This window comes from Dunckerocampus dactyliophorus, chromosome 13, assembly GCF_027744805.1.
Source record: "Dunckerocampus dactyliophorus isolate RoL2022-P2 chromosome 13, RoL_Ddac_1.1, whole genome shotgun sequence".
Classification (NCBI taxonomy): domain Eukaryota; kingdom Metazoa; phylum Chordata; class Actinopteri; order Syngnathiformes; family Syngnathidae; genus Dunckerocampus; species Dunckerocampus dactyliophorus.
In genome coordinates, this window is record NC_072831.1 from 13,882,802 (window position 1) to 13,897,011 (window position 14,210).

Genomic DNA, 14,210 nt, shown 5'->3' on the forward strand with positions numbered 1-14,210 from the left:
CTGTACTTCATTCCCGCAAAAGCACACACACAGGCCCACACACGGGTTAGTATGGGATGGATAATTGGACCCATATGAAACCATATGTACTGCATGTCTGTTTCTTTTCCTAGGTTTTAGGTGTTATACAACATAGTTGTCTTGTGAATACTGACAAGACAGGGCATGTGTGTGTGTATGTATGCGTGTGTGTGTAGGTGTGTGTGTGTGATGACGTAGGAGCTGCTGAATCTGGTTTGGCAGGATCTGAGGAAAGGCTGAGCGAGAAGAGACAGATCCTGAAAGGCGGAAAAGAGCTAAATACTTTTTACTAGATGTTACGTGCTTAACTTGAAGCTGTTGTAAACTGATTGTTTCCTGGTGGTTTTGGCAAGTTCCAGAGTTTAAGAAAAGTTTCAGCACCGGGTAAGTGTGTTTCATATCTATTTTCATGTGTTTCCCCGTATCACAAATGTATCTTTTCTGAATAGTAACACGAGTATGCAGCCAGCCGGGTTTAAACATTACACAGGCCTATTGTAAACACTTTTAGACAAAGTTATTCCAGTGAAACTAATGGGGCCTTTTAATCTTGGAAACTTTGGCTTAATGAAAAGCATCTTCATGATGACCATAGAATCGATTTCTATTTTGTTGATAGTTTCCACTGTGTGTGGTGATTGGGGTGAAACATATGTTAACAAATGCTGAAGTACATGATACTGGATGGCACCTCTTTGATCAGTGCCCCAACAAGCATCGCCAAATGTCATTTTAATCGGCAATGGAGCTGCCATGGAGACTCCCGGTTGTTTTGTCAAAGCAGAATAGTCCTCAATGCTGTGCCTCACCTGTTTTTAGTCATCTAAAAATGTCATTTTCGAAACAAAACAGTGAGTGATCTAGAACAAGGGTCACCAACGTTTTTTCTTGTGTGAGTTACTTTTACAAAACGAAAATGGCCAAGAGCTACTCATTTCTCATAGCTTACAGTATTTCAAGCCAAACAAAGCGAATGTTTGTTTTACCAGAACATGAACAAAATGCTGGTATCCACAACTCACATTTTGTATTTTATAGATTGCATTTATTGCATCAATAAATGTGTTCTGACATTATTAACTGAAAACCTGAATGAAAAGCAGGCTTGCAGGCGTCTCGTGGGGGGCTACCTTGTGCCCGCGGGCACCACGTTGGTGATCCCTGATCTAGAATAATGCCAGCCCAGCAGTAGTGTTGTAGAATATACACGTATTTCCTCCTTACATGGCCAGTTGTAGTCCATTACTTCTTAAACCCTGTGCTTGACAGTCTTGCTCAAAAAAGACATCCACAATAAATAACATTCTTCTCTACAGTACATCTACAAGGTATACATCGGGGGTGTCCAAACTTTTTCCACTGAGGTCTGCGTACAGAAAAATTTAAGTATCCCAGTGGCTACATTGATATTTTTATTTATACAGTATTTTTTTTTATTTTGTCAAAAGGCTAAAAAAAAAAAACCCAACAACAACAAACCCTTTTTCATTTCATTTCAGCGTTTTCTCTTTACATTGTACCTTATTGCTGTATTTTTCCAATTTGTTTGTGTTTTTTTAGTGTTTAATTTTATTTCTGCAACGTGCCAAATGAGTCATGAGCTGCAAATGGCCTCTGGGTCACATTTTGGAAACCACTGATCTACATGTATGATCTTGGTATCAAAGTAAAATAAAGGGGAGTTGCTTACCATTATGTGAAAATGTACTTTGCTTTTATCTGTGCTACTGGATAAGAGTAAATAAAGCTAAAATGAGTAAATTCAGACAGAGTCCTGCTCACGGTATACCACCAATCCAGGTGTAATAAGTTGCTGGACTGAAATGCATCTCTTTTCCCAGAAGAACACTGGAAGTCAGATAAAATAGTCATGTTCCAACAACAACCGACAGAAAAAATAAAATAAATAGAAAGCACTCGCAGGGTGCAGACCTCCATCAAACGCCATAGTTCCCCCCATTTTGTGATTCACACAAAATAAAAAATAATCCTACATTTTTTGGACCAGTTTTTGATATTTTGTAGAATCTGTCAGAAACTTTTTTTTCCCCAAGTGTTCTGCCCATTTTTTGTGGAGTTATATGCACAAATGCCGAAAATGGTCCTATGTCGCAATGTTAAAGAATCCTTTAAAAAGTTCCTGGATCCAGACGGTGATCCTGATCACCCCCCAAATTTTATCAGTTCTTCCATATCCCATTTCTGACAATTCCTGAAAATTTCATCCAAATCCATTGAGAACTTTTCAAGTTATTTTGAACACAAACAAACAAAAAAAACATAAACGCCGGCAAAAACATAACCTCCGCTTGGCGAAGGTAATGATCATAAAATACAAAAATATATTCTGACAAAGACTTAAAATTAATTCATTTACTCATACAAACTGAAAACCAATCATTTATCATCAAAATAATAATAAGTAAATAAATTTGAGCATTTTTTAATGTAAATGTTACAATTCAGATTTCAGCAAATTCAGCAAATTTCAGTAAACACCATCGTAAACAGTCGTAAAGATGATGTCACATTAATTTCTAAAGAGAATTACACACAGAAATAATGAAACAACCAATATGTGAAATTACAGTTGTTACAATAACATTGGAATAATATAACCAAAGGCGGTCTTTAGAAAAAAAAAAAAATTATATCCCAGAAATAAACAATTGGGTTACACTGCGTTTTTGCAGTAGAGGAATGATATTTGTACAGTTGGAAGGACTCAGTGTTAGCTTCAACAATGAACGAACGTTGTCACATTATTGTTTTGTTTTATGAACTTATTCATGACATATGCTGGTGTCAGAGTGCTTGCTTGTTTTCATTTCATTTAAGGGCTTGTGGTATGAATTGTCTTCTGGTTTTGGCTTGGTTAAGCTTTTAGCTGACGTTCTTTCGTTTACATGGATGTACGGTATGTCATGTGCATATACAGTAGCTACAAGTGTCACGTAAGCATAGCAACACACATATAACACACAGTAAGTATAGCAACTCACATATATATTGGACTCCAACGGTTTTCAAAGATTAATCACGATTGCTCAAGATAGTGAAAGAATATGTTGTCTGTTTTTATTATTATCAGCTTTGTATTATGTGTTACATTGACTCTGTATTTACTGTACCAGTATAGTTTTAGGACAACGATATGCTGATATTTGTGGAACACACACAGTCCTGTAACAAAGTAACTTAATGGGACACCATTTTAGATGTTTTATATTGAACTGATGACTCACTTTTCTTTCACAAACCACTTTAACCTCACACACGTCAGCGTTTCCACTGTGCTTGCTCGGCAGCACCAATCAGTGAAGTGCAACATGCGTGCACAAACATGCGCGCACTCCAACTCATAGCTGTCATAACTCATTGGGATTTGAAAATAAGGGATTTTTCTTTTTAAATGGACAATGTGCAGTCATTTGGCTTTTGATGTGTACCTATATTTTTTAATTGTATATTCACAGCTGTTTTTGTTGTTACTTTGTTATTCTATTTTACTCTGTGTGCTGTGCTGCTATTATTAATGTTATGAATACAGCATACAGTAATACTGGAACCTTAATTTTTCTGAGTCTACACGCCCAAGGGATCAATAAAGTTCTTTCTAATCTAATCTAATCTAGAAGAAGGTCAGTTAAAAGATAAATGCAACCGATTAAATTACATTAAGTGAGTTTGAAAGCTAACTCTTAGCTGTTCCAACGGTAAAAGTATTATTCTTCTACTGCTAAAACTCACTGAACAAGCAGTCTTTACACTTACCCAGTATCATCAAAATCAAAATGTTCTTTTCTAGCTGATGTATTTTGTGTATTAAGCTCACTATTCTCACATGGAGCTCATTTTCTTCACATTTGAGTGGGATGGCGAATCTAAATGGTAAATCTAAATTACAAATGAAAATCTAAATGTTAAATCTAAATCTAAATGTTCAATCTAAGTGTCTCATCAAGTGAAGCTAAATGTTTACAAAAATGGAAATAGCCCACGCCTCACACCTTGCACAGACCCGCCCACACCTCTGACCACCTGTCATTTTCTCATACCGCTTCATCTAAATCAGGGGTCACCAACGTTTTTCCTTGTGAGAGCTACTTTTACAAAATGAAAATGGCCTCAAAGAGCTACTCATTTTTGTAACATTTACTTTCAGAGCTTATTTTAAACCCAAACAAAGCAAATATGCTTGTTTTACCAGAACATTAACAAAATGCTGGTGTCCACAACTCACATTTTCTATTTCAGAATGCATTTCTTTCTTCTGTTCTTTCATTATTAACTGAAAACCTGAATGAAAAGCAGGCTTGCGGGCACCTCATGTGGTCGTGGGGGGCTACCTGGTGCCCGCGGGCACCACGTTGGTGACCCCTGATCTAAATGTACTGTCATAAGAGTCACTGTAATGCAAGTAGAATGAGCAGAACAATTCATAAGCAAAACATGAGGACGTGTAATAAACCATCCTCTTCAGGTTGATTTCTACTGTATGAGGTCACCAACATTTCACCATGATCACAAGTTCTTGTCTGTCACAAGAAAGTTAATGGATCATAGTAAGATATTAACACAGGAAAGCTTGTTGGAGACAGCTATAACAGCTAAACCTGTGACCCAAAGTTAAAAAAAGTTGATAATATGTTCAGTTATCCCTCGCCACATCACATTGTGAACATCGCGCCCTCACTCTATCGGAGTTTTTCAGAAATGTATTAATTAAGAAATGATCGCTGTTTCGTGGTTGAATACTTAAGGCCTACTATTAGTTAAAAAAAAAAAAGCATATTTAAGTAAATTGTACATCTTCTTGGCCTAAATTAAGCATTTCCAAGCATAAAAATGGCAAAATGAACAGAAATACAAATATGAAGCATTCAGAACACGTGATATGAAGATGAAGTGTAATACAGTATCTGTGACTTGGTGTGTACGCCTTTAAGAAGCGGGGCCTGGTGAGTGATGTGTGTGATGTCACTTAGCTTGAGTTGACTGTAGGTAAGTGCTACCACCATGTTAGCAGTGTAGAGAGTGGCCGACAGCAGCTGTTGTGTGAATGTTCACTGAATGTGTCTTCTACTTGTTAATAAAGCGATTGAAGTGCATTGTGGGCCTCACCTTAACCACAAACAGCAGCAATACAATAGTAATCTACACTGGTCTGTAGGTGTCAATAACTTTACATCTTATCTTACGGTATTTATGTCTAAGATGACTTATTTTCTATTATTATGTCTACTATAATGGGTAATGCAAGTGTAAAGGTGACTACAGGGGTGTTATTTCATGTCTACAGAGCTCTAATAATGGTAAAAACCATATTTGGAAGGTCATAAAAAGGCTTTATATGCTCTTAACTACAAAAATATTCCATTTATTAATAATGAATCCTACTTTGTGGAAATTCACTTTTCGCGGTCAGGTCTGGAACCTGAATTAAACGCAATAAATGACGGATGATTGTATCCATTTTGTTGGGCCTTATATATATATATATATATATACCTGTATATAATTATATAATGTATGGATATATGCAGTATTATATGTAAAATATGATATATTAAATTGGCCTTATGCAAATTTGTGCTTGACCTTATCTCATTAAGTCGCTAAGTGACATATAGGAAACATTTTGGAGTGGGTGTCATGTGACAGTCATGTGACTATACCAAGATATGACTTCCTCAAATGGCAGGTAAGGTAGTTCATTTCCAAAAGCTTATTTTTTGCCATTACAAGGTCATTTTAAAGCTTTTTAACAATTCTAATGCTGTTGTAGGTTGCCAAGTATTACAATTCAGCTGTTATTACTATATTTATTGAATTAATTCATATAAGACAAGCTAGAAAAATATCACTATCATGATTTTGGCTTTAAAATTCCTATGGAAATCCTGATGTGACTTATTTGTCACAATAGAAAAAACGGTAATAAGACAGTCAATACATTTTTTAATGAATATATGGTCTTTTGTTCAATTGAAAGTACGTTTTTGGTACTAGGTACAAAAAAGTGTCAAGTTGAGTTATTTTCACACGAGGAATACATTAACGCCCAAGAGGTTTTTTTGTCATCGGGGCAAGAATTCCTGGTAGAGCTCCTGGTTGTAATATCGTAACTTGACAGTGATTGTTTTCTGACATAACTGTGTTTGTCGCTTTCTCCTGTAGGGGGTGCACTTTTCATCACCGAGGCAGGGATGAACTGGTCCGGACTTGAGAGTCTGTTGAGTGGAGTCAATAAGTACTCCACTGCATTTGGGAGGATTTGGCTATCCATGGTGTTTGTCTTCCGTGTGCTCGTGTTTGTAGTAGCAGCACAGAGAGTTTGGGGCGATGAGAGCAAAGACTTTGTGTGCAACACACGGCAGGTAAGACGAAATGTAATATAATGTGCAATGATCGTACAGTGCTCTTTATCAGTGAAGTCAAACGAGTCAATGTAAACTGACTTATTCAACATGCAAAACTTGGGATGGGAATTGCATTTAAATTTACATTACATTTGTTTGATCGAACATGTTAAAAATTCATGTTCAATTTATCGACCACGTTTTTAAAGTGATGCTACATCAAGTTACTGTAAATGGAGGACTGGAAGAAGCAAAAGTACTTGTTGTCAAAGACATCAAGGAATTCAAAACATACTGTATTAAAGCCTTAATCTTGACCACAAGGAAAAATGGAAGACAACACACAAAAAAGAACGCAACAGCTTGAAGGAACACATTCACCTACATTTGGCAAAACAATACTACACTACAAGCAATTGCAGAACAATACACAAATTTCTGTTGACAAAAGGGCAACATGCAGTACATACAATTGATGTTAGAGGCTTATAATTAGAACTTATAATAATAATGACTTATCCATCCATCCATCCATTTTCTATACCGCTTCATCCTCATTAGGGTCGCGGGGGCATGCTGGAGCCTATCCCAGCTGACTTCGGGCGACGGGCGGGGTACACCCTGGACTGGTCGCCAGCCAATCATAACTATTTTGTGAATATTGGACAGTGGACACCAGTGGATACCATGGATAACCCTAACCCCCTAACCCTAACAGGAATCCCAGTTTAATGTTCCTCAAAGGAAGATTTTCTTCTTCTTCCAGAAGAAGAAAAAAATGTTGTTGTGAACAGATGTGAATATAAAACATCAACTGATCAACTGAAAGAATATGGAAACGATAAAAAAGGTAACAAAAGAGATCTCATAACCACTGACCCCCATCAGGAATTTAAGATTTTAAACAGGTAAATTTCCTAACAAAAATTTGCAGATGATACCACTGCATTGTGTTCAGAAGAGAACACGCAGGGGCCAATAAAAATGATCACAATGCGAGTGAACAAATGTCACAACTTGTTTGAAAAGAACAGCCTATCTTTGGATAAAAAAATAATGTTGTTTGCTAACAGTCGGAAAGATACTCAAACACATACCGACATCTGGAGACACCGTAGATATCCATAGGGTGAACGAAAAATTCATTTCCAAAAGTCGTCTCTAAGAGCCGATTCGTTCGCAACCGACACATCACTATTCATATCAAATTCAAACAAATTTAAATATTAGTCAATGACAACACAACTGAACAAAAAAATGCAATTTTTAAATGAATCTTTTAATTATTAAGGGAGAAAAAAAATCCCAAAGTCTCTTACAGTGCTGTGGAGGAATTTTGGCCTGCTCATCTTTGCAGAATTGTTGTAATTCAGTAACATTGGAGGGTTTTCCAGCATGAACTGCCTGTTTAAGGTCATGCCACAGCAGCTCAAGTTAGTTTCAGCTTGAGGTCACGAACAGATGGCCGGACATTCTCCTTTAGGATTTTTTGTTAGACAGCAGAATTCATGATTCCATTTATCACAGCAAGTCTTCCAGGTGCTGAAGCAGCAAAACAGCCCCAGACCATCACACGCTTGGTATTGATACTATCAGTATTTGCGTAGACCCCTTATACAGTAAAACCCTAACAAAACGGTAAACGCCACCCCATCGTTTCCTATTGTTGACTTTGTCTTGTTCCTTTGTTGAATTTTTCATCAAAAACATGGCTGATTTAATTATTGCAACTGATTTCATTCTTGGTTTCTAGCCCGGCTGTACCAACGTCTGCTATGACCACATCTTTCCCATCTCCCACATCCGTCTGTGGGCACTGCAGCTGATCTTTGTCACCTGCCCATCGCTAATGGTGATGGCTCACGTTAAATTCCGAGAAGGGAAGGACAAGAAATATGTGGCGCTGCATCAGGGCTCTCACTTGTATGCAAACCCAGGCAAGAAGAGAGGAGGGCTGTGGTGGACCTATCTGCTTAGTTTGGTCTTCAAAGCTGGCTTCGACGTCTCATTCCTCTACATCCTGTATCGGATTTACCATGGATATGACCTGCCAAAGTAATTGCTGATCCCATTTGAAATATTTGGATTATTCAAGCATCTTTTCTTTTGGGTTTAATCTGATTCATTTGTTCTCAGGTTATCCAAGTGTTCACTGGACCCGTGCCCCAACACTGTGGACTGCTTCATTAGCCGGCCAACTGAGAAGAAGATCTTCATGTTGTTTATGGTGGTGTCCAGCGCGCTGTGCATCTTCATGTGTATTTGCGAGATGATTTATCTCATTGGCAAGCGCATCGCCAAACAACTGAAGGTCCGACATGAGAATGAAAGGATGCTGTTTGCTGACCAGCACGAGCTCACCAACATGGCCCCACCCCGGTCGCTGTACAGGAAGACTGATCCAACACTAGGAGGGAGCCAACTAAGTTTAAACAAGAGAGAGAAGGCCAAAGAAATCGGTGCTACTACAACATTGTAGACATCCAGAAAAGATTTTTCTTCTGATGGATGAATACACTCGTCAAACACAAGTTAATGCATAGAACAGACTGACTAAAAACACGCCGTGGGAGTTTTTATTTTTATTTTTTAAAAAGGACTAGCATTGCTTTGTTTGGATATCAGATTTCTTGCTCTTTTCTTCATCTCTTATCCAGCAGCTGACTTTTATTGCCCAAACAACGAGGACAGTTGGAATTACCCTGCACGCCAACATCCAGCATTATTCCTTTCAAAAATCACACATGGCACTTGGGCTGAAAAGATGGAGGACCTTTAAGGACCTTTATGGTGCCATTATGTCAAAATCAATAAAAAGAAACTGCTATTTGCAGAGGCTCAGGGACTGCCACTTAAGTTTCATCTTCTTGATCCCATTTTCGATTTTGTTCGTTGTTTAGTTTTTGTTCTTTAAAGACTAACGACATGCAACAAATTCTATTCGGATGATTTATATTACCGATTTTACCTTTATATGCCACCACAATGGATTTGAAATACAACATTCAACATGTAATTAAAGTGCAGACTTTCAGTAATGTTATTATTATTGCTGTAGCATGGATTCTACTGATTATAATCCCTCAAGGGTATTATTACATTGAAATGTTAGTTGAAAAGGTTTCACAGAAGTATGACATTTGCCATTGAGGAATCAGAGGAATGGATGTACTCCAGCCAATAAAAGGCCATACAATAGAGCCATCCGATTTGCGAGGGTGATGTTCCAAGACACCAAAAAATGTGAATAACGGACACGCCCATAAAAAACCCTAAAATGGTCTATTTTTTTATATGCCTTTTATTATTAAACATATTTAAAATTTAGTTTTAAAGTCAGCATACAGTATACAATATTGTACCTACAAACAGTGCAGTTAGGCAACATCACTTCTTATCAAAGCATATTGAAATATTGAATGATTTGACCTGTGAGACAGCGCTCGCTGCTAGATTCATAACTGCAGCACTGTTCCCCTTGCAGATAGCGCCATCAAAATATTTTCTATTTAAGTTACCTTGAAAAAAAACAAAAGATTTACAGTTCAGGGATCTACTGTAATTCATAAAAGATAAATGCCAAATTTTTGTGAATCCTTTTAAATTAAACCTCAAAGTCAACACTTAATCACGCGTTGATTGTCTTATTTTATATTCATTATGGTGGCATATGAAAAATCCTAAAAATGGTGCCGTTGTCCAAATACTACTTCCGTACCTAACTGTATTAATAAATCGTGCTTACAGTGCATAAAATATAGGATAGTCTCCAAAAATGCAGTTTGTTTTTACGTTTAATCAGATCTTCTGCTCTAGCTGAAATTGCTACTGGTTAAAAGGTACAGTACTGTACAGCAGTGGTCCCCAACTCCCGGGTCGTGGGTCATTTGGTACCGGGCCACACAGAAAGAAAAAATCATTTCCATTATTTCATTTTTTATGTTTTATTTTGAAAAGTGGCCGGATTCTCTATGTTACAGCCATCTCACTTGACGCATGTCCATTGTGCGTGTGCTAACTTTATCTCATGCTGAACAGATAGATTACTAATGTATTTTTTACCATTTTTCTTTCACTTCATATTTGGTCTCAAATGCTGATACTATGTGGGAATGCGTAAAGGTAAGTTTTGATGACTTATTGAGTGCTAATGTGCACATTTGTCTCAAGTTAATTCATGCTAGCGCACTGCCTTTACCACACTCGTCAAACAGCGATGTAGTAATCTTTGTGGAAAAACTTGGCTGGAACTTGAACTGGTGGATGGTGGGTCGGCATTCATTTTGTGCTTTTAATTTGATGTTATTCATGTCTTAGTTTTACACAATACATAATAAATAACATAAATTAGATCGCTATAATGTGCCACCGCTTGTAGGAACACAGGTCGGTCCGTGGGTCAAAAAAGGTTGGGGACCACTGCTGTACAGTACATTTGGCCTGTTGTGTAAATACACTAGAGGGCGCTACACCTCTATGAAAGACAGTCCCACACAGCTTGTGTTTATAAATCTGTTTTTTTTTAAGCTGTTTTTTTCAATGCAATGTTGATGCTACTGATGTGACTTTGAAGTCAAGTGTGTGTTTCAGCGTGAAAATAGCGTTTTTTTGTGTGTGAAACAACCCAGAGAGGCAGAATGTCCTTTATTTCAAGGTGAACCCTTGAAATGCAGCCTCAGCAGGCGGAGGAGACGTCATGTGGATGTGTCATATCAGCTGGCATTTCTTGCTGGTTTACGGGACTAAGCAGAGAACACAAAACATGACGCAGAAGCGCTCATTCAGGGACACAATAAAAGATTGCAGTCTTAGCTGTATCACATAAACTGGATGGTCTTTTGTTGCTGAAACATTCTTTACATCAGGGGTGTCGAAACTTGTTTTAATGTGTTGTAACTAGACAGTAGTTATGTTGCTGTTGTCCTTTCACACTGCTTAATGATAGTGATGAAGTTAACAATACTCCAACACATGTCAACATACATGGACCGATTACAAAAACGGGTTAAGAGGGCACTTTTCAGTAATAATAATAGGATAATTGACTAGGACTTGATCAATTGGTATGTCATATATGGAACTGACTTAAATGGGTCCTACTGTAATTGATGTCATTTTCAGACTCAATATGCCAAGGGCCAATAAAATTAGTGCTGCCGGACGAAAATGGCCCCCGAGCCGCACTTTGGACACCCCTGCTTTACAATGTGTACATTTATACTGCGTTTGAACATAGAGGAAACTAAGGATGATACTGCAGGTCGATATATCACGACATATCAGATGATATACAAATATGACCTGACTGGTGAGTTGTGAGTGTCGAATTGGACGTTTAATTAAGTGCGATTATCTTCCAGTCAGACATAATAACTACTGTGAGTACTGTAATAACTACTAATAACTACAGTGTTCCCTCGTTCATGTGTTCCCCAAAATAGCCCGCAAAAAGTGAAATCCGCGAAGTTGACAACTTCTTTTTTTTACAATGATAATATATGTTTTAAGGCTGTAAAAGCCCTCCCCATACACTTTATACACTTTTCTCAGACAGGCAATAACATTTTCTCACATTTCAATTTTAATGATTAACCGACAGGTCGGACACAAGAAATTATTAAGTCACTTACTCGTATTTCACTCCTGTGGCTGCACCTTTTCGTCCTGGCGCCGTTCCGCTGTACTGTAGCGTCTTGTATCCTTGTGTTGCTGCAGTACTCTTCCTGTTGCACTCCTCCTCCTTCGAACCGAAGATTAATTTACAAGCCAGCAAGCAAGCAAGCTAGCGTTGTGGCAGGGCGGCACAAAGGAGATTAATTGACAATGGTCGACAGCCAATCAGGACGCAGAAAACAATGGGCGGTGCAGACAGATGAGAGAGGGAAGAGAGAGAGAGAGAGAGAGAGAGAGAGAGAGACAGCTCCCTTTTGACATACTTGCTGAAAAAGCCAGTTATTTATTATCTGCTGAGTGTTTGGACTGAGACAAATTGTAAATAGCCACATATTTTCTTCTTTGACTGAGTCTGAATCCACCGAAAATTGGCAACTCACTTGTTAATAGCATTTATCATTCTTTGTCACTTGGTAACATTAGAGTCAATGCGTCTGTATTATTGACATACTGTGCGCAATGCGTAAATAAGTCTACAAAACTTTGTTACAAATCATATTTGGGATAGTGAAAACATTTTACTTTGCTTTTCAACACAGTGCAGTCTGACTTACGTCGTAAATGCAAACAAAAAGAAAGAATGGTCTTTTTATTTTTCTCACTGTGATTTGCGTCATGAAATTACACAACCCAACTGGATATGAACACCTCTGATTCTTATGGTTACATCATCAAACTTTCATTTGTTACTGAATGTTCTCTGTTCGATACAACATCGTTCATTCATGAATGCTGCAGTTTGATGTTGTTGAGGACTGCAATGTGTAATATATTGCTAATTTATAAACAGGGACCTAACCTGTAAATATTATTTGTCTCCTCTTCATTACAAGAAAAGCCAAGGGAAATAGTGATGTCATGTGATTTAGGTCGCATTCAATACAATACATCAATAGCTCTACTAAGGGTAAACATGTTTTCTCTAAGGTGTTCGTTGTTTTTCAAATGTTGATTTGTATTTTTTCAAATAAACACAGCAAAACAAGAGGATATTATGGCTTGTGATTCATTATCTATTGATGTAACAAAATGCAGACTGGAACACAGTTTAATTTTGTCTTCTATTATGGAACACATAACATATGCATGACTGATACTGCAGGTCTCTGAATGCATTGTAATGTGGTGTGTGTGTGTGTGCATGTTGGGTGGTGGGGTGCATGCAATGATGTGCTGTTGTGTACTCTAGTTCATCAAGTTACTTGTGGTTTCAGTGGTTTAGTGTTTAAATTGTGTTGGTGCTGTTAGTTCCCGAGTGGTTATCAGCTGGAATGATCAGTTTGTCAAGTCTGTGCTTCAAGCTATACTGTATGTGAGGAACCAATACTATACACAGTTGTCCCTTGCCACATCGCGGTTCGAATATTTTGCTTAAATTAAGCATGTCAAGGATAAAAATGTCTAAGGGTCATTCTCCTTCAAGGGGTACCAAAAGCTGCATACATAGCAAGACATAGCAAGTAAAAATTTAAGTTATAATCTTCTAACCAATTTGCATATTAAAATATTTATGAAGAAACTAGGAAGAAAATATCACATTTCGTTATATTTCATGGCAACAAGGAACTGTTTACTGAAATTTCAATTGTAACATTTACATAAAAAATGCTCTAATTTGTTTAATAATAATTATTTATTTCTCCGGTTGTTTCGACAATTTTCAGACAATAACGAAAGTGACACTGATTCAAAATCAGAAATATAATAATATGTAACATTAATAATGGTTATTATTATTGTTAAAGGCCGCACGGTGGTCTGGTGGTTAGCATGTTGGCCACACAGTAACAGTCTGGAGATCGGGAAGACCTGGGTTTGATTCTCCCTTGGGCATTTCTGTGTGGAGTTTGCATGTTCTTTCCGTGCGTGTGTGGGTTTTCTCCGGGTACTCCGGTTTCCTCCCACATTCCAAAAACATGCATGTTAGGTTAATTAGCGACTCTAAATTGTCCATAGGTATGAATGTGAGTGTGAATGGTTGTTTGTCTATATGTGCCCTGCAATTGGCTGGCGAACAGTTCAGGGTGTACCCCACCTGTCGCCCAAAGTCAGCTGGGATAGGCTCCAGCATGCCCCCGCAACCCTAAAGAGGAGAAGCGGCATAGAAAATGGATGGATGGAATATTTTCGCAGTTATAGCATAGAAAACCTGTT

At 37.8% G+C, this 14,210-nt stretch overlaps 1 protein-coding gene across 1 annotated transcript; it reads left to right on the plus strand.

Moving 5' to 3' along the window:
* Positions 1 to 173: 173 nt before the first annotated feature.
* gjb9a (gap junction protein beta 9a) lies at positions 174 to 13,046 on the plus strand. Its single transcript, XM_054797399.1, has 4 exons — positions 174 to 405; positions 6,202 to 6,401; positions 8,137 to 8,438; positions 8,520 to 13,046. Exons 2-4 carry the CDS (start codon positions 6,231 to 6,233, stop codon positions 8,860 to 8,862), a joined length of 816 nt encoding a protein of 271 aa, XP_054653374.1. The 5' UTR covers positions 174 to 405; positions 6,202 to 6,230; the 3' UTR covers positions 8,863 to 13,046.
* Positions 13,047 to 14,210: the final 1,164 nt, after the last annotated feature.

Excerpts from the sequence above, each read along its gene's own strand:
- gjb9a (XM_054797399.1), top strand. The coding sequence starts at position 6,231 with ATGAACTGGTCCGGACTTGAGAGTCTGTTGAGTGGAGTCAATAAGTAC. Across the intron at positions 6,402-8,136 it reads TTGTGTGCAACACACGGCAG|CCCGGCTGTACCAACGTCTG; the intron begins GTAAGACGAAAT and ends CTTGGTTTCTAG. Across the intron at positions 8,439-8,519 it reads CATGGATATGACCTGCCAAA|GTTATCCAAGTGTTCACTGG; the intron begins GTAATTGCTGAT and ends ATTTGTTCTCAG.